General features: G+C 56.8%; 1 protein-coding gene across 4 annotated transcripts; it reads right to left on the bottom strand.

Annotated features, from left to right (window-relative positions):
* Positions 1-264: 264 nt before the first annotated feature.
* Positions 265-17,993, bottom strand: KCTD15 (potassium channel tetramerization domain containing 15). Of its 4 annotated transcripts, XM_009435251.4 has the most exons (8): positions 17,805-17,956; positions 16,040-16,135; positions 15,096-15,212; positions 14,294-14,386; positions 13,515-13,690; positions 7,770-7,914; positions 4,561-4,866; positions 265-3,230 (listed from the first exon to the last, which is right to left on the bottom strand). In XM_009435251.4, exons 4-8 carry the CDS (start codon positions 14,357-14,359, stop codon positions 3,072-3,074), a joined length of 852 nt encoding a protein of 283 aa, XP_009433526.1. In that variant the 5' UTR covers positions 14,360-14,386; positions 15,096-15,212; positions 16,040-16,135; positions 17,805-17,956; the 3' UTR covers positions 265-3,071. The 4 variants fall into 4 exon arrangements, with proteins under 4 accessions (XP_009433526.1, XP_009433522.1, XP_001154150.1 ...); XM_009435247.3 differs by lacking the exon at positions 15,096-15,212 and having other exon boundaries at positions 17,805-17,993; XM_001154150.6 differs by lacking the exon at positions 15,096-15,212 and having other exon boundaries at positions 16,040-16,138; positions 17,805-17,945.
* Between the last annotated feature and the right edge of the window lie 1,996 nt (positions 17,994-19,989).

Raw genomic sequence — 19,989 nt, 5'->3', positions numbered from 1 at the left:
GGAGAGGTAAAGGGAGGCCATGCCTGTACCATCTTCGCCCCCAGATCTGCCAACAGCATGTGCACTGAGCGCCTAGAGACAACGCTGCTGCTCTCTGGTCGGTCCTCAAATCAGGAAGCTCTGGGATTTGGGACTTGGGATGTTAAGGTCCTACTCAGTAGCCACACCAGGTCCCAAGTGTGGGGAGTGGTGGTTCCCGAGGACCAATGCTGGAGTACCTGATTGTGGCTGCTTCCGTGAATTACAAACCAAGGGCTAGAGCTGTAATTTATAAAATATCCTTTATTTATTCTAAGGAACAGTCAAGCAGTAGCTTTAAAAAAAAAAAAAAAAAAGACACATTTTTTGAAAGATATTCTTAGTGTTGTGACCTGGCATTGGGCCCCTGTGAGCGGGACGGTGGCTGAGACCGCCTGCTGTGGCTTTGCGAGTTCTCTGCACTCACTGGCAGGGGTTTGGTGGGAAACTGGGAAGCTTTGGCATGGTTCTGTCCAGTTGCTTATAATCAAGAATAATGAGTTTTGAGGTTTACAAAGAGCAGAAGTAACATTTATACGGCTGGCATTTGACAAAAGATTGCTTATAATATACTCATTCCAGGAAGTGTAAAAATGCTTTAAAGGAATGATAATTTGTACTTACTGTTTATGGGGACTAGATATATTAGAATTATAGCATCATTATGGGAACATAGTGTTTCCCTATAAATTCAGAAATTCTCTGGTTGATGTAAAATCATACTTCCTGGTTTTACTTAATTAGTAAAGAAATAAATAAATTAGAGTAACATTTAGTCAGGTAGAGTTACTCCTTTTTCCCCTTCTTTATTAATAAATTTTATTTTTAGCACAATCATTTACCCAAAAAGAGAGTTTGAGAATGTTCGAGAATCTCTACCACTCGGTAACCATGCTGGCTGTTATATCAGAAAAATCCATAAACATACACAGCAGCGAGCTGTTTTCACAAGACTTCCTTGCTAATAAACACTTTCTCCTCCACTCAGATGGGAGCCTCAGATGCCAAAACGCAGATGTGCCAACTAACTATAGGCTCGTTGCTAAGCAGAGAAACCTATCAAGTTTGTCCAGCAAATTCGATTGTACAGTGGGATGGCGTCTGCTCTGCGGCCTTGGACAGGGAGCCACTGGTCTGTGCTGCTGTCCCGAGGCAGGTCGAAGCTGGTGGCCCTTAGAGGGCAGGTAAAATGGTTCTCATGGGTTAGAACATAAGGGCTTTGAGAAAAAATGCAAAAGGTCTCATTGAAATTGGAGGCCTATGTGAATCTGTTTACATGGAGGCATACTGAGATCTCGTTCTGTGCTTAGGTGAACTGCAGGTCTCACGCTGGCTGCATGACTCGGTGCCCCCTGGCTGGCTGAGCCACTGCCTGCCACCTTCTCATACCATTACGTGGGGGTCTAAAGAGGACATCATCCCCAACCAAAGAATAGTGAGAGAGAAAATCCCAAACATTTGAGACAGGGTTCAAAAGCACCCAGACGCCTTCTGTCTCTTTCCCAGTTCCCATCTGGCTAGGGACTGTGAATCAGAATTCAGAATCTGTGCTGCCCTGAGGGGACAGGCACCCAAATGCAATAAATAACACCAAGCTCAGGACCCAGCCACTGACCTTCCTCCACCACTGCTGCGGGTTATTCCTCGATGGGAACTGAAGGATCCAAGGGAAGAATCCGTTCCGCCCCCAAACCTCCCTGCACAACATCGAATGCGGGAGTCTGGCTGCTGCTTCTGCACAGGACAGAGCCTCCAGTCTTTTGCTTGAGAGCATCATTTATGGCATGGACTGGGAACGCAATGTGTTCACACAAATGCACGACAATTGTACATCAGCATCTTTACAATATTAAAGGAGCCATATACAAGTCTACAGCCATTGTACACAGGATGGTGATGGCTGGGGAGCCCCGCCCACCAGTCCTCTGCAGTTTCTCCACCGGAGAACACTTGGGGAGCTGTCACAAGGCCAGGGGGGGGTCCATCTTTGGGCCTGTTGTGGGGGAGGCAGCAGGTCTGCAAGGACTCCTCAGGGCCAGTCCTCACTGGAATCGGGGGTCAAGAGCGCCAGGTCTGCCTGTGTCTGGGTCTCATCGGCAGGCTAGTGTAACAACGTTAATTAAAACTGTGCATATTCGCATGAGAAAACTGGAGCTGGGGATGGCTCCCTGAGCTGGGGACCTAGAAGACGCTGCTGACAGATGGGCCCCTTCATGGTGGGGCCCATTCCTGAGGTAAGGTGCAGCCCTGAGGCTGGTCCAAACGGGAGGAGACTTCTCCAGCAGCCCAGGTGCCAGTCCACACAGACAGGACCGGAAGCCCCTGGGCAGCAGGTCAGGTGACCCGGGGAGTGCAGCCTGAGCCCCCAAGGGCAGCAAACGTGAAGGTCTCAGGTGGTTACAGAGTCACTCAGCCCTCAGGCCCCCACCACTCTCCTCCCAGCAGCCCTGCAGCACACATCCCTGCATCTGTCCAGAGAGCCCCAGCCCTGCAGGCATCTGGGCCTGAATGCCAGGCAGCTGGTCCACCCTGCAGCCATGCTGCACGTCCGACTGAGAACTGAGCACCAGATAAAGAAGCGTTGGTCCTTGTCAGCCTCTCTGACTTTTGCAGTTAGGGCTGCATCCATTTTAAATACTGTAGAAAAATAAGCCATCTCGGACGCTAGGAGACCCGCCAGAGTCTGCCCCGCGTGGAGAGGGATAAACAGCTCCTCTGAAGTAGCTGCAGACGGCTCTTCCGACCCCGCCCCAACAGGCCCCGGGGCCTCAGAGGATGCTGCGCCAGGCTGGGAAGCTGAGGGGCTGGGAGAGCTGGCAGCAGAGATCCCACCGCTGTATCTTTGGGTCACATCAACAGTCCTTCTGCAGGCATGCCTCCGGCATCCCACGTTCTGTTGCCATGACACCTGGGACCCTGGTGCTCGCTGGGCCAGCTTTGGACCCTCCAGCCTCACCCTCGGTCTCATGCCCACGGCCAAGTATACACAGGCAGAACTCCCCAGCACTGTTTCCAGGTCCCTGGGGGGGCCCAGGTGGGCATTGAAGCAGGGCCTAGTCCAGGGGTTCCTGCTTGATTCGAACAGCAGTGGGGGTGGGCTGCGGCCGCCGCTCCTCCCGGCAAAGCACATACTCGCTGAACTGGGAGGAGTCCACACCGCCCCCACAGGATGCAGCCACGCTGAAACCCCTCTGGAACAGCCGCTCCAGGACCTGCCCAGGAAGAAACAGAGGTCATCAAGGCCAAGCTGCAACAGGACACCTGGCTTGGCCTGGCAGGGAGGTGGGTGCCTGCTGGGGCAGCCAGCAAGGGCACCTTCTCCTGTGACGATCTCAGTCTTGCTCACTGACAAAGGTCCCTACAGAACCACGTGCTGGGTTCCACCACCAGAGGGACAGAAGTGGCCAGGCCCAGTGACCCCTCCGGTTAGCAAACCTAGTTGGACGACCCCACCCAGGCCACCATCCTGCTGCCCTCAGGGCCTTGATTCCGGGAGGCAAAAAGAGGCTTTGGGTCCCTTCTTTATTCTGTAGGGTGTAACCTATGCCCTCTCTCCAGACACATGGCCCCAAGTGTCCTCCCTGAGTCCTGCCCCAATAATGGAGAGTTCCCTGTCCTTCAGCCTCTAGGCATCCACCAGCTTCCCTGAGCTGTGCATTCCAGGTGGTTTGAAGCCTGGGGGTGCATCAGCTTGTGGGAGCTCTGGAGGGAGAGAAAAAGGAGAAGTCCTCTCAATATTTGAGTCTCTGCAGGCGTCCACAACTATGTGAGTTTGTGCCTCTGTGAGGGTGAGGTCTAATGACTGCGTGTAACACCCGTCTCCTGCAACTAGCAAGTCACAGGCGTCCACAACTATGTGGGTTTGTGCCTCTGTGAGGGTGAGGTCTGATGACTGCGTGTAACACCCGTCTCCTGCAACTAGCAAGTTCTGACCGACAGGCTGTGGAATGTGTGCACAGGGGGCCCTCTTCCCTGCAAAGCCCATTCCACCCTAACCCGGAAATGTGCCAAGCTCTTGGGTCTGCGAAGAGCTGTTGGCAAATAGGCCCTCACTCCATCTGAGCTGTCCAATTCTTGGACCCATCCAGGAAGAGCCGGTCCAGGGATTCTCTTGGCAGCTGGTGGGTGCCTGCGACTCCCAGGTCAGCAGGGAGAGGGAAGGGGCTCCAGGCCACCTTTCCACTCAGCCTCTGTCCTGCCTCGCCTGTTGCCTGGGTTTAGTTCGAATCCAAAGTCAGACTCTGGGTGTCAAATGAAGCACGCTTTGTTGAAAATACTCTGGGCCATTTTTATAGAACATCCTTTTGGGGGGGGGGGGGGGGGAAAGTACAGATCGATTTTTTTAAGTCCATCCCCCAGGCGCCATCATTTAATTATGAGAGGGACATAAATTATGCATCGACACATTGTTGCCTTTTTTGCAGGATGGCACGGAGGGCTTCACCATTTCAGGGATCGCGCCTCCCTCCAGCTCACTCCGCCCCTGGAGGGCTCCGCGGACGCCAGGGGTGCGGCGAGGAGGGGGCAGCGTGCAGCCCTCACCTGTACCGAGTTGAGCCGGCAGTAGCCGTTGAGCGGGAAGCGGATGACGTGCGTGGGGTCCTGGTTCCAGCCGGCGTTGACGGAGTTGCACATGACGTCTCCGGTCTCGGGGAAGACCTCCTCGATGAGGGCCTTCTCGCCGCTGAGTGCGATCCGCTCGCCCAAGTCGGGCGTGACGCGCACCACCAGGCAGTCACAGGCCCGGCTGCGGCGCCGCTGCTCCTGCTCCTGCTGCCAGCGCTCCAGCTCGCGCACCATGGGCTGGAGCTGATAGTAGCGCGCCTCCTCGTACAGCAAACTGAAGTCCTGGGGACAGGCGCACAGGGTGTTGATGTAGGTGTCGGAGTAGGAGCGGTGGGGGAAGGGGGAGAGGGGAGGCGGCCTGCCGGTTCCAACCAATTCTGCAGGAACTGCGACTCGCAGGGTATTGTGTGGACTGGGCCGGTTGCACCCATTGTACAGATGGGGCAACTGAGTGGTTTGCAAGTATAAAGAACCTAGCCTTGTCCCAAGGGCAGCCGCTGATGTGCACCTGTGCCAGCCCCCCTGAGCCCTTCCATCTGGCCCCAGGCACTGGGCAGTGAAGCCTCCCCATGGAAAGACCTGGAAGCTCCACTAAAGGACGAGGCTGTGCCTATGCCTGGGGACCTGCTGCTGCCTTAGAATCCCACCGAGAGAAGAGATCATGCTGGGCACAGGGCAGCCGGGCCTAGGAGCTCACAGCCTACCCGGAAGCAAAAAAAGTTCTTCTCCAGCCAGGCCTGCCTGGGTCAGATTTTCAGCTTCATCATCAACCTGCCCTGAGACCTCTAAACCTCTATACCTCACTAACTGAGCGTCTCAGTTTTTTTTTTTTTTTTTTTTTTTTTTGAGATGGACTCTCTCTGTCACCCAGGCTGGAGTGCAGTGGCTCGATTTTGGCTCACAGCAAACTCCACAATTCTCGTGCCTCAGCCTCCCGAGTAGCTGGGACTACAGGTGCACACCACCATGCCCGGCTCATTTTTGTATTTTTAGTAGAGATGGTGTTTCACCATATTTGTCAGGCTGGTCTCGAACTCCTGACCTCAGGTGATCCACCTAAATCGGCCTCCCAAAGTGCTAGAATTACAGGTGTGAGCCACCGCACCCGGCCTTTTTTAATTAAAAAACAAATTTGTATAGACAGCATCTCGCTATGTTGCCCAGGCTGGTCTTGAACTCCAGGCCTCAAAGGATCCTCCCCATTCGGCCTCCCAAAGTGCTGGGATGACCAAGTGAGCCACTGTGCCAGTAGTAAACAGAAGTCTGATGTGCCACCTTGCTCCATCTTCTCTATCTCCATCCTGGTCCATCCAAAGCCTCCACCCAGCCTCCCTTGGCCTGGGGAAGGGGCCTCATCCATAATTGCCTCACTGCACCCACCCCCACCCCTCTCTGCCTTCTTCCCCACCCAACAGCCAGAGAGATCTTCCCAATTTGCAGATCTGACTGCCCTTCCCCTGCACACACCCCCACCCCTCTCTGCCTTCTTCCCCACCCAACAGCCAGAGAGATCTTCCCAATTTGCAGATCTGACTGCCCTTCCCCTGCACACACCCCTTCCACTGCATTCAGAGTTAAATGCCAGGCACTGGGCCACCCGCCAAGGTCCTGACATCAAACAGCAGCCTCCTTTCCTGACCTTCCCCTCCCAGTCCATAAAGCTCCAGGCTTGACACCTTCTTTCCAGTTCTGGAATGCATCAAGCCATCTGCCACCTCCATCCCCTGCACCAAGGCCCTCACACCTGTTTGGCCCCGTTCTGCCTTCACCACCCAGATGAACATCATTTCTTTCAAACCCGCCCAGCCCAGGTCACATGGACTTCAAGTTCAGTATCTGTCTGCCCGCTAGACTGTTAAGTGTTGTGGGGCAGGTCCTAGTGCGTGTGTTTCACTGTTTTCAGCCTGAATTCAGAGGCTGGCACTCAGTAACTGAGCTGGATGAAAGACAAGGCCCCAGGGCTACTGGTCCTCTGGATAGAGGAAGGAATGAAGGAAGGAAGGACAGACATTTGCTAGTATTAATACATGCCAGTGTACCCCAGGCCTGAGTTTCCTTCCTCCCAGAGTCCCTGACATGTGGGAGGTGCTCAGCACTGAGGCATGACCTAGGGAACGAGGTCACCTGCCCTGACGGGCTCACCCTGAGACCTGGGAGTTAACCTTTTGTTTAAAGGGTATCTGTTTGGTCATCAGGGCTTTTCTCCCTGCAAATTGCCCAACACAGAACAGATTTTTTTTTTTTTTTTTGAGACAGAGTCTTGCTCCGTCATCCAGGCTGGAGTGCAGTGACGTGATCTCGGCTCACTGCAACCTCCGCCTCCACCTCCTGGGTTCAAGAGATTCTCCTGCCTCAGCTTCCCAAGTGGCTGGTATTACAGGCACCCGCCACCATGCCCAGCTAATTTTTGCATTTTTCTTTTTATACTTTATTTTTTGAAGTCTAATTACAGCCGTCCTTTTCTTTCTTTTTTGAGACGGAGTCTTGCTCTGTCACCCAGGCTAGAGTGCAGTGGCGCAATCTCGGCCCACTGTAACCTCTGCCTCCTGGGTTCAAGTGGTTCTCCTGTCTCAGCCTCCCGAGTAGCTGGGATTACAGGCCTGCCACCATGCCTGGCTAATTTTTCTATTTTTAGCAGAGACGGTGTTTCACCATCTTGGCCAGGCTGGTCTCAAACTCCTGACCTGGTGATCCACCCGCCTCGGCCTCCCAAAGTGCTGGGATTACAGGCGTGAGCCACCGCGCCAGGCCTAATTTTTGTATTTTCAGTAGAGATGGGGTTTCATCAAGTTGGCCAAGTTGGTCTCGAACTCCTGACCTCAAGTGATCCACCCACCTTGGCCTCCCAAAGTGCTGGGATTACAGGCATGAGCCACTGCACCTAGCCGATGGAACAGATTTATGAACCTCTAACTACTACAACGCTGGCACGCGCCCATCCTTAAACACGACAAATGTTCAGCTGGGATACGTTCTGCAGCTTGATTGTTGTTATATACCCTGATAAATAAGCTAAAAATGTGAGAAAACAAAATTAGTTTAGAAAAACTGATTTAGCCCTCGGCTTCATCGTTTAACTTTTTATGGTTACCATGACAACCAGGGGTCCATTTATTAAGTCACAGCGTCCCCTGTGTAATGCCATCACACAGGCAGTGCAGGGGGGCCACCAGCCACGGACTTACCTTAAAGTCATCTGGAAGCAGCAGCTTGGACGTCCGCAGGAAGCTCAGGACGTAGCGGAAAATCTCCCCATCCCGGTCAATGAAATAATGTTGCTTCAAACTGTCCAGGACGATGGGTTCAGTGCCATTGAAGAGGCGGCTTATCCTGGGAGAGACAGGCGAGGTGGGATGTCTGAAGGGATGGGGACAAGTCTGCCTGTCTTCCCACACCCCGCCCCCACTCCTGAGGGCCCACACGGCTGGAGGGGCGAGGGACCTGACATGGGTGACTCTGGAACTGTTCCAGGCCTGACAACATCTGCACACACCTGGGGCAGCCAGGCTACAGTTAACAGGACACACCACACATCCTGCCTACACCCGCAAGTCACAGCCAGAGAGGGACACACCCAGCTGTACACACCAGCCTGCCAACACACGTTATGTTACAGGCCTGGAAAGCTATAGCAAGACACAGGCACCTTATCCCCTACACACAAACCAGCTGGTCACACGCCTGGTGCACACACCCTTGCCAGATAGACCCATCCAGAAAATGCACATGAACCATCCAACACCCCGGCCAACAGCCACAGACCCAGTAAACGAGCCAGGACATACATCCTCCCCACCCAACCCATGTAAACGAGTGTGAGACACAACAGGCCTGTGCAACAGGCACAGGGTCACATGGTCCCTTCCTTCCCAACACACACATATCACGCAGATCCAGACACATCCAGGAAAGGACACACACCTGTCAACACCAGGCACCCAGAGACATGACGGCACAAATCCCCCCCTGCCGCTCACTCAGGGAGCCCACAGGGAGAAACAGAGGCAGACAGGAGGGATGGCAAGTGTCCACAGCACACACATGCAACAGGGCCCTTGCACACATGCCACAACACAGGCATACACACACGCCAGTGTGTACGCACACAGAAACCATGCACACACATGCACCACAGTGCATACATATGTGCACACATGCCAGAGCGTATGCACACCACACCTAGTGGTGGCGGATGGGGACTGGAGAGAAGGCAGGTGCCGGTACCCTGTCCTCTGAAGGGCAATGGTTCTAACAAATGCAAGACCAGGAGAAGGGTCTTGGGGAGCCCCTGATGCCTGTCCCTGTCCACTCCGGGGAGAAGGAGCCAGGCCTCAGAGCCAGGGCTGATACCACCTCCCCAGTGCCCAGGGTGGCCAGCTCTGGTTTGGCAACTGCCCTGGCAGACCCCAGGTCGAGCTAGGGATAACTAGGAACCCTAAAGAGGGGTGGGAGTAGCCAAGGGCTTGGTTTGGGAACAGGAGGGAAGTTGGCATCATTTCCCCAAAGGCAGCACCAACCACATCCTTCAGCAGGCAGGGCCACACTCCTGCCCAGCTGGACCCTGCCAAGGTGGCAGCTTCTCTGCACAGCTGGGAGAACAGTAGCTCCAACTTGGGACCTAGGCTTCCCAGCCCGGCCTGCACACAATCTGGAGCCTAAGCCCCTCACTCTCTGCCTGCACCAGCAGGGACCCCTGCAGGGATGCCCCCTGTTCCAACAGCAGCCCACTCCTCTGCCCACTCCAAGTCAGCCGCCTCCAGGGCCCTGCCCCACTGCCACTTGCACCCAGGACACACTAGCTGGGCAGGAGCTGAGGGAGTCAGAGCCCCCAAGTCTGCCCTCAGGGCCTCCCGTCCACACCATCCTATGCTCTGATGGCCCAGCACACTCAATGCATCAGCCATGATGGTCTGCCCGGGTATGGAGTCTCTGGGAACACGGTGCAGGTTTCTGTCCTAGCAGGGTAGTATAAAGGGCACGGTTTAGCTGGGCACCGTGGTTCACACCTGTAATCCCAGCACTTTGGGAAGCTAAGGTGGAGGATTGCTTGAGGCCAGGGGTTCGAGACCAGCCTAGGCAACACAGCAAGACCCCATCTCTACAAAAAATTTAAAAATTAGCTGGGTATGGTGGCATGCACTTGTAGTCCACTTGGGAGGCTGAGGTGGGAGGATCACTTGAGTCCATGCGTTTGAGGTTGCAATGAGCCGAGATCACACCACGTACTCCAGACTGGCCAAGAAAGACAAACGCTGTCGCTTAAAAGAAAGAAAGAAAAGGGCAAGGCTGTCTCGTGGATGGGCATGGGGAGGTCAGAGTCTGCTGTGAGCCCGAGTCTGTGGACCCAGAGCTGCAGCCACCCAGATACAACTCATCTCAGAGCTCCAAAGGCCGATGAGCCCTGTCAACCCCCTAGGCCTGGTGACAATGGCACTGCAGGTCACAGCCCCTGCTGGAAAGGCTGTGGGTTCCACAGCTGGCTCCAGTTACAAAGGCCCTAGGACCTGGCCTAGCAGAGCGTGGGCGTCCAGATGTCAGAGTGAGGGCCACCCAGCATTCCTGGAGACAGATGGGTCTGGCCCAGGCTGCCAGATACCATGGGCAGTGGTTGGCAGGTGGCTGAGGTCCATGTGCGGCACCGGTGGGAAGTAAGAGCTACATCCAAGGTGAGTCAGCAGATCCAAACCCTCGGCCTCCCTGGGAACTCTCCCCACCCTTCCCAGTGGAGCTCCAAAGTCCATGTAAGCAGGCAGCATTCTAGGCCTGGCTGAGTTCCCAACCCTTCTGACGTCAGGTCTGGCTGAGGCTCTAGCTGGTCCTGTTGGGTCTAGAAGACTCCTGATGCACCCACATTCCAGGGCTGGATGGGTTCTAGGTTGTCTCATCGGTCCAAGTTTAGAAGGTTTTCCATCTGCCTTATTTCAGGACAGGCTGATTCTAGATCTTTCCATGGTTCAGTATAGGCTCCTGGATCAAGCGGCAGCTGTACTGCCTCTTCCAGGACAGAGGCCTTTCATGCCCTCGGCGTCTGAGGCTGCCAAGGACGTTAGCAGGTTGAGGAAAGGTGAGGATAATCACCATGGAGGAGCCCCCAGCCATTCTCAGCCCTGCAGGTATGAGTTCCCAGCTCTGTCAGGGGCTCCACGTTCCCTGTGGAAAATGGCCCAGGCCACCCTCTGAGAGAGGCTGCAGGGTTTGAGGGGCCGGCTTCCGAAGTCCTCCATGGAATTAGGTGGCCAGTTCACGCTGCAGCAGGTGGGACCCTCAGGGGCAGAAAAGATGCCTCCAACCACCCGCCCTGGGTGCACAAGGGGGAGCATCAGGATGGCCTTCCTCTTCTTGTTTATTTCCTTTTTTTTTTTAAGCTCTGGCTCCAATTTCCTGGCTGTTTCAGGCACCAGGTTTTAAGAGTTCTGAAGCTCCCGGCCATCTTCATTTGATGCTTCCCATAGTCAGGATGGATGTCAGAGTGTGGCTGTCATGGCGGCAGCTAACGGGGGTCAAGCAGGCAGGACACCAGCAAGGGGGCCGGCCCAGGGAATCCACTCCCAGCCCCGGCTGTGCTCGGCTGTCTCAGGTGAGGACCAGTGACTGCTCCTAGGCAGACCAGAGGAGTCACCCAGCACGAGACTCTCCAGCACCCAGGCCACCCCAATCGCCGAGACCCAGAGGCTCAGGCAGAGTTCTCAGGGGAGCCGAGGGTAGAGGTCCCAGCTTTTACAATGCTGCCTAGGGCAGGTCATCTTCACCATCCAGAAACCCCCTGAGGACCACAGCACTCTTAGTCCTCCATCTCCAGGTGTCTCCTAGATCAGTGACACTAGGTGAGATTGATTTTTTCCAGAATTGGTAGAAAACTGCTTATATTATAATAATCCACTACAAGAAGGACAAGAGAGATCTGAGGGGCTCTTGCCAGCACAGCTGCCTGACCCACTTCTCAGGCCCCCCTGGCCCCCTGTCCCCTGATTGTCCTGCAGGTCAGCCATCCCTGACCTCTAGTCCAAAGCTTCAGGCCTACAGAGCACCCCCACAGCAGCCAGAGGCCATCCAGGCAGAACAACAGATTCACCTTGAGCCCCAGCCCTGGGGAAGAACGAACATAGACTGCCACCCCTTGGGCACACCAGGAGGGTCCCAAGTGCCAGATCACAGGGCCACAGGGGCCCTAGCTCCCCATGAGAGCACATCCCACAGCAGAACAAAGCAATGGGTGAGCAGCACAGTGGGGCTGGGTGGGGGGAGATGGCCCCCTGCCCTCCTGCTCTCAGGCAGCAGCCAAGAGCCCAGAATGAGAAGCCTCTCCCACCCGCCTTCCCCAGGGCCTGGGCTGTGATTACTCCAGACAGGCAACTCTCTGATTTCAGGAAACTCTTCAGAGAGGGTTGTGGGCAAAGGTTTTATGAATTTCACTCACAAACGTCGTCAACCGATTAAGGGATGATCTATCTCAAACAACTCAGAAATGCCGCAGAAGGCAAAATGGAAATTAAATAAGCAGAATCTATCTCCCATCCTAGACAGGGCTCTGTGAGTGAGCACACAGGCCAACACTGCTGACCTGGCCCCTTGACTCTTGTCCCCACCCCACAAGCCCCAAGGCCACAGGGCCCCAGGCTGAGTCTCTGTCCACCTGGGGTACTGGAACACCAGTCACCATCTGTACCCTAGACTCTCCGAATTTGGAACTAGACACTGCACCCATTTCCAGTTTTTCCTCCTCAAGGGACCATGCCTGCCCCTGCACAGGCGCCCCTGCAGCCCCAACGGCTTGGAAAGCCACCTCCACGCACTACCATCCTCCCTGCTCTGAGGAACCACACCGGTGACAATGCAGCCTGCCGTGTATGCTCCCCAGAGATGATCCCTCAGTATCTGGGGGATTAATTAACTCCTCCTGTTATTTCAAATGCATAACACAGGGGTGATGCCCACAGCCTTGGCCCTCCCACGCTCAGCCTTCAGCAGCCCCAGGGGAGCGATGACCGCCTCTCTGTGCCAGGAGCAAACATCCTCGGCTGAGCAAGCTGCTCAAGACCCACCCTACTCGGGTCAGCCCTGCTGCCGTGCCAACGGGGAAAGCAGGTCCCTCACCCAGGAGAGAAACACCCTGCAGGGAAGAGCAGGAGAGTTGGCAGCACCCAGCACCCCAAACCTCTCGCAGGCCCAAGGGCCTGGGCAGCCTGTAAGTTCAGCAGCATGGAGGGTGCCTGTGAGCCCCCAACCAGGGTCCTGGCCAGAGACCCTTTATCCACTGATGAGGTATGTGATTCATTCCTAGCTAGTCACTGCAGCACCAGCTCCAAGGGAAGCCTGCTGCTAGCCTCTAGGGCCCAGCAGTGGCCACCGAAAATGACAAAGATGGCACACTGCAGCTCACCACAGCTCCTCCTCCCTCCCCTTGTGAATTTCCCAGGGGTGGAATAGAAAATAGGATTAAATACCCACCCCCATGCCCCCAAGACTTACCTACTCAGTATCACTCACAAATGACCCCCTGCAGGGGCCAGGCCTAAGTCTCCCTCCAGAGGAACCTTGAAGGTACGTGAGACTCCCCAGCCTGCTGCACGTGAGACTTGAAGGTACGTGAGACTCCCCAGCACGCTGTACGTGAGACTCCCCTGCCCGCTGCCGGCAGGCTCAGGCTGGGCTGGCTCTGAATAAGCCCTAGTCCCCTGCAGGTGGGTCAGGAGCTCCACCTTGCACTACCAATGCCGCCAAGTCAGGGTCACAAGCCTCTGTGCATAGCAGCTTTCAACAGTCAGACTTGGACTCCCCAACCCTAGCTCCCTCAGGCTGTGTCAGCTTGTGCACCCTGGAGACCCTGGTGGGTGGAGTGACAGTGGGGAGAGACCCCACCCCCTAGGCAGCAGATTACAGATACTGTCCTGACCCACACATGCCTGATGTTTCAAGGGGCTTACTCTTACCTGGAGTCAGGGTACTTGGTGAGCGTGGCCAGGCTGCTGGTGTACATGTGGCCGCCCACATCGATGTGCACAGGTGCATTGGACTTGGTGAGCTGGGCTGGCAGGGGGATGCCCTGGGCAGCCAGGGGAGACACAGGCGACCGGGTGAGAGACAGCCGGGACATGTTTCCTCCCTCCTAGAGATGGAAACAAAGCGGAACACAAGAGTTTCTCCACAACACAGCCATGCACTCCCTTTATTGAGAGTGTGATCACAGATCTAATCAGATCACTTCTGCCCGTGCCTGATCACATATTCAGCTGACAAATTATGGCCACCACTGTAATTAAGTGTATTTGCATCATTTTCTTCAAAGTACCAGAGGGAAAAAGAAAGATGCTTATTAGCAATAAAAAATCAAGAAAAAAAAATTTTCAAGGTGTCAGCCTCCAGGGGCATAAAACAAACTGCAAAATTCTAATTAAAGGTCGTGGGCTTATGTGTTAGATGTGAAATATCCCCTGACAAACGAATCACCAATTTGTGAATTGGGATTCAGGGGTTTTTTGCAAGTTTGTCTCAGTAACGAGACACCTCTAAATTAGTGACTTCCTCAGCACCTAAGGCGTTGAGTTTTAAACATGTAGTAAATTTCACATCAAATTAAGAGCATTTTTGTTTCAAAAATACATAATCCTACAGCCAGTCAACAGCCACGTTGAGTGTCATGGCCCCAAGGAAGGACAGCCAGTAAACAGGCGCTGGGGAAGAAGGGAAAGAGCCCACCCTGCAGGCTCACCGCGGTGCCGGTGCTGCCGTGTGTGTGAAGCGAGGACCCGCTCGGCCGCTCCTTGCGGTGAGGCATCTAGGCTTCCATCCCTGCCCAGAGTATCTGCGGGAGGCATCGACAAAACCAGAGAAGGCTTATTCCTCATAGTCATCTACCATGGGGTCAAAGACACTTAGAATTGTCCTTTCTGCATGCTCTCTGAGACCCTGCGAGGTCCATGCGGCCCTCCCTGATTGACTCCACCGCCACTATCTCTCTATCTGTCTCCACACCCCAAAGCAGGCCTCCAGGCTGTAGCAGATGACACACACATACATGCACACACACACAGTCACACTCACACATGTGTTTTCTGGGCAGCTCCATGTCTGCTAATTCGGCTAATGACAGCACTGAAACATATGCTCACCATTATTGCCCCAAAATATTTCAGAACAAATCAGATTTTCCTGGTATTTTCATTTCAAGCCATGTTACCAAGCGTGTCTCCTCTTGCAACAGCCTTGTGGACCAAGGCTCAGAAAGCACCCCTCACCCTCCATGGGCCAGGGAACCTAGGACCTCTCTTAATACCATCCCCATGGTGATAAGATACAGCTTGCATCTGGCCAGACACAGGGAAGCCGTTCAGCAGAAGTCCAGGCACACGGATGAGGGCAAGTCACTTGGGAAGCCACCTCTTCTCTGTGGCTCCCAATAGCAGAGAAAACCTGTCTTTGTTTGCCTAGTCTGTACCTCACAGTTTCTCCCCAGACTCCCAGAGTGGTGTTGTCCATGCCTAATGCATTCCAGACCCCTCAGGATCACATACCCCCGAGGCATCAGGAGATGGCCAGGAGGAAGCACAGAGCAAGCAGATCAGCCAATGGACCCTTTCTACTGCTGCTCCCCAGAGGCACTCAGTAACTCTCCTCTGTGCCGTAGTCACCTGAAATAAGATTGTCCCTCAGTCCCTGGAAGCCACACCCAGGGGCGCTTTGCAGGCCCTATGCAGGAGGGGAAGAATTCTGCAGCCCCGTTCACTGATTTACAGCTGTCTCAAAAGGGAGGAAAGAGGAGATTTGCACGTGAATAGTCACCCCCCTTCACACATCCACAGACACTGGCTTCCACAAACCTACCCTGGACGTCTCTCGAAGGTTTAACCTTTAAGAGAGAAACCACTTGAAATTCTTGGGACCCATGGGATTGCTTTTTCCCATTAAAACTCTGGGATCAAAATTTGTGCCTTGAAATTCAATATCCAATTTTAATCCAACGAGAATCAAATCCTGCAAATGTAAGCAAGGTTGCTCTCCCTGAGTGCCCAGGCAAGTTTCCTGACATAAAACTGGGGTGGGAGGTTGCAATGGGCAGACAGTGATGTTTAATATATACCCTCACTGGGGCCTGTGGACTCAGAATCCACTGCTTTTGGCATTCCTGAGTTCTAGAAGCTTAAAAAAACAAAACCAGGTCACTTAGCTCAAGGAGTTCTGAGAACCAAAACAGACCTCAGGAATGGATTATCCTGCCCTAGGAGGCTCTGCTGGGGGAGGAGTCAGAAGGGAAGACGCGCTGAGGATAAACTGAACAGGAAGGAATTCTGGCTGAAATTCTATCAAAGCGGACTGCAAGATGTTTTCCCCAATACCAGGACACTATTCCAAAGTGACGTGAACACCAAGCCTGCATCACAGAAGCCGCTCCACTCTGTTCCTAGCCCCTTTTCCCTCCCAAGCACAACCTGATGTTCATGGCAAGCCAGAAACTTACCGTTGGAAGCCCCAGGCTTTACGCCTTGCCGTGAATCTCCAAGGTTTCCCCCAACAAGCGCATCCGTGCGGGACCACGACCCTCTTTCCGAGACCACTGCTTAAGTCAGAAGCACAAAAGCGGGTGCAGTGAGAGATACAAGTTCATTCCACCAGCACCAGCATCAAACCCACCACCCAGCCCCAGTGCGCCCTGGCCCGCCTGTTGCAGGGGCCTCAGCGATAGCGGTCGGGAGGGCCCACAGGTTTCCAAACTGGCCCGGTAGTGACCCGCTTCTCCAGCTGCGGCGGGAGACCCGGGTCCCTGCCCGCCCGCCGCCGAGCCCCGCCCGCCCGAGCAGAGAGAAGTGAGCAGAATGCCACGCTCATTTACACACAAAATGATTTTGTGTCCCATTGCGCTCGCAGTTGTTCGGCTCTCTGGGGGTGATTAAACTGGCTGAGCTGCGGCAGCTTGAGACGATTTCACTAAATCGCTTCTTCGTGAAGTCGCTTCTTTGCTAAGCTATTATTTTAACCATAAAAGGTAAACAGAAGGCGCCTCTCGAGCTCCCCTCGGCTCCGCACTCAGGGCGCTGGCCCGGGGCGAAAGTCCTGGGGGCCTGCACAATTGTCCCAGGGGTGGCCCCGGAGAGGCAGGCGGGCCACCTGGTGCGCGCCAGCCTCCCCACCACCCCCCCGCCTCCGCCGCGGAGCCAGCCGGCCGGTGTGAACTTAGGGGCGACGGGAGACGGCTTGGGCCAAGGCTGGAGGCGCCGCGGGGCGGGGTGGCCGCGGCACCCGAAGCGCCGGGCTGGGCTGGGAGGGGTTGCCGCGGAGGCGGGGCGGGGACAAAGTTAAATCAAGAGGCAGACACTTGGAGACCACAGATGGGAAGCTCGCCTAATTAAGGACGTAAAAGCGCTTTTGTTCTCAAAGTTTATTGTTGCCGGGATTAAAAAAAAATTAATTGAAACTAATGCTGTTATTCACTCGTGCAGTTAAATTCCTTCATGCACATTTGAGATACGGAGCGAAAACTTGAAGCTTATCTTTCTGCAGTCGCGGGTGGGGGCCGCCGGAAGACAGAAAGGCGCTGCAGCGGCGGGGGTCCGCCCCCGGGTGTGTTTGCGAGTGTGTGCCGGGTGCGCGCGTCCAGGTCAGGGGGTGCGGGCGGGCAGCGGGGAACCGGACCTACAGGCGGCGATCCCTCTCATCGCGGCCCCTCTCCCAGCCCCAAACCCTGCGCGCCCGGGACCACCACCAGCGCGACAGCCCCTCCTGCCAGGTTTCGGACTCGTGGGGTGGGCGTCAGAGGACGCACATCTGTCCCACTGGAGACTTTCTTTCTCTGATTTTGGGCGCCAAGCCGGGCCTTGTGCATCCCGAAGCCCCAGTTGCGTGAGCCCGTTTCTGACCCCGGAAACTCGCCAGCACTGCAGGGCGCTCGGCCCAGAACAGGGGCCAGAGTGCGGGGACCTCCACAAGCGCGCGCGCGCACGCACACACACACACACACACACACACCGCGCGGCAGGAAGCTCCGAGACCGCCCGCGTGGGGAGGGTCCACCCGCGGCCAGGACCAGCCCACGTGGGCAACCCCACTCTTGCACCAGGCCTTTGTGCTGGGCGCCCCCGCGCCGCCAGCTCCCGCCGCCCAGCAGAGGGACAAAGCGGCCGCCCCCGCCCAGGTCCGAACCCTGGCCGGGCGACTTTCTCGGTATCGCAGCCACTTCGGGGCAGGGGTGCGCGGCTCTGAGCGGTGGCCGCCCGCGCTGAGCTTACCTCGGAGCCGGAGCGGCAGATCGGGCTCGGGCGCAGCCCCCGCCCCACGCAGCTGCCGGTCTCGGGCGCCGGGCGCAGCTTCGCCGCCTATGCTCGCTGCGCGGGTCGCTCCGGTCTCGTCCTGGAGTTACTTTCTCTCTCGCCCCCAACCCTCCCCCCACCCACCCCTCCCGCCCCGGCCCCCGCTTCGCGCGGCCCCTCGCGGCGCGGCGCGCCGGGGCCTCCCCTCCCCACCCTCCCCTCGCCTCGCCTCCTCCCCTCTTCGCGGCCGCCGCCTCCGCCGCCGCCGCCTCCTCTTCGCGCCGCTCTCCGGCTGCCCTCCCGCCGCTCCCACCTCCTCTCCTCCCTCCTCTCTCTCCGGCGGCCTCCCTCGATTGCTGGAGAGAAAACCAGCCCCCCACTCCAGCCCCTAGCCAGCGCCTCGCCGCGGCCCAGCCCGGACGCAAAGGGCAGCGATCCGGCCCCAAATTACCCAGCGCGAACGGGCGCGCGCGGCGACTCCTGGCTCGGGGCTCGGCTGCGCCGCGGGGCAGAGGATTAGAGTCGCAATTAGCTCCGCGCGCCCGCGCCTGGCGACAAAAACGCGCCGTTTCCCCTCCTTTCGCCGGGCGATCCCCACCCGCCTCTCCCGAAGCCCGCGCCTTCCCGCCGGGGCCGCGGCCAGGACCCTCCCGGGAGCGGTGCGCCCAGGCCCCAGCGCCCTCCGCGGCCCAGCCCCCCGCCCCCCGCCGGCCGGCCACGCGGCGCCCGGGCCTCCTCCGGGCTCGGGTAGGGGGCGGGGGAGAGGCTGATTTTAATCATTGTCATTTCATCTGATGTAATATTTCCCCGGGCGCTTTCAGCTGGGCATAAATTTTCGGCTCCCAACTAAGTAACACAGGGCACGTTTCTCACATTTCTTGACTCCTCGGTTACAAAGAGGAGAGCAGCCGCCGCCGCGGCGCCCGGGGCTGGGGGCGGGACTTGGGAAGAAACTGGGCTGCCAGTCGGTCGGGGCTGGAGCGGAGCCGGGGGCCAGGCCGCCCCTCCCCCGCTCCCTGGCCGCCCTCCCAGGGTCCCTGCCCCGCTGCCCCTCTCCCGTGACGTCTGCGGACACGCGGTCGGCCGCCGCGGGGGAGGGACGCGCTGGGGCACCGGGCCGACCGCTCGCGGCCAGACGCGCCATTTCCTTTACGCGCGCGGCGCGATGGAGACGGCGGCAGCCAAGACTCCCCGCGGCCGAGGTCCGCGCCCCGGGCGCCCCTCCCCAGTCTCCGCTTCGGCCGCCCCTTCCTCCTCTTCTCCCACTCCCACTCCTCCTCCCCTTCCTCTTCCTCCTGTTTCCTTTGCGCCCCGCCCGTGCCTCCTCCTCCTCCTCGGCGACCATTTCCCCGCTCCTAGGAAACGGAGCGCGCGACTGGCCGGCACTGCGCCCCCGCCTGGCTCCAGGGACGCCCGGGCCGGAGACCGGCTGGGACCGCGGGGCGGGTGCGCACGGGCCGGAACGGCGCCTGGGCCCCGACCGCCGGCTCCGGCCGGGCCTGGACGCCCCCTAGCGGCCGCACTCCCAGGGTGGGGGGCGCTCGGGGTCGGCGTGGAGCTGGGGTGAGGGGGACTCGGGGTGCCAGTGGGAGGAAGGTGAAGTGGGGGGGGCTTTCTCCCTCGACTAGAGGACCTCGCTCGCGTGGAGAGAGCGTCCAGACAGCGCTTCCGTAACTTCTTTACGCGGGAATCAGCCGAAACTTTCCTCCTAAGGGAAGGTTTTATTTATTTATTTATTTTCGAGTTCGAACTACAGGAAAAAGGGGGAAATTTTCTCATTAAAGTTACATCCCTGCAGTTAGTTCAATTATTTGATATATGCAGAAGATGTTGTAAATTTATAGATTTAAATAGCTTACAAAGATGCCGCAGGCCCCATCAGTTAATTTCCTTAATTTATGGATTTTGAGCTGCTCCTGGAACAGAAAGAGGCCCTGGAAGTAGGTCAGGGATCTGTGCAGGGGTTGGGAGGGGCTCCCGCGAGGCCCAAGGGCTGCCCACTCTGCTCCCTACGCCCCGGTACCTCCGGGCTTCCAGCTCCCAGCTTCGGCTCAGCAGCGCGCTCTCTGCGCGTTCGGCACGCTGGCCAGGCCCGGCCCGGCCCGAGAGGTCAGCCCAGCTCTGTGGCCGACTGTCCCAAGCACGACATAGGAACAGCAAAGCC

Source organism: Pan troglodytes, chromosome 20 (genome assembly GCF_028858775.2).
Source record: "Pan troglodytes isolate AG18354 chromosome 20, NHGRI_mPanTro3-v2.0_pri, whole genome shotgun sequence".
Taxonomy (NCBI): Eukaryota; Metazoa; Chordata; class Mammalia; order Primates; family Hominidae; genus Pan; species Pan troglodytes.
The sequence above is the reverse complement of the archived record's forward strand: the minus strand, read 5'-3'. Positions and strand labels throughout refer to the sequence as shown.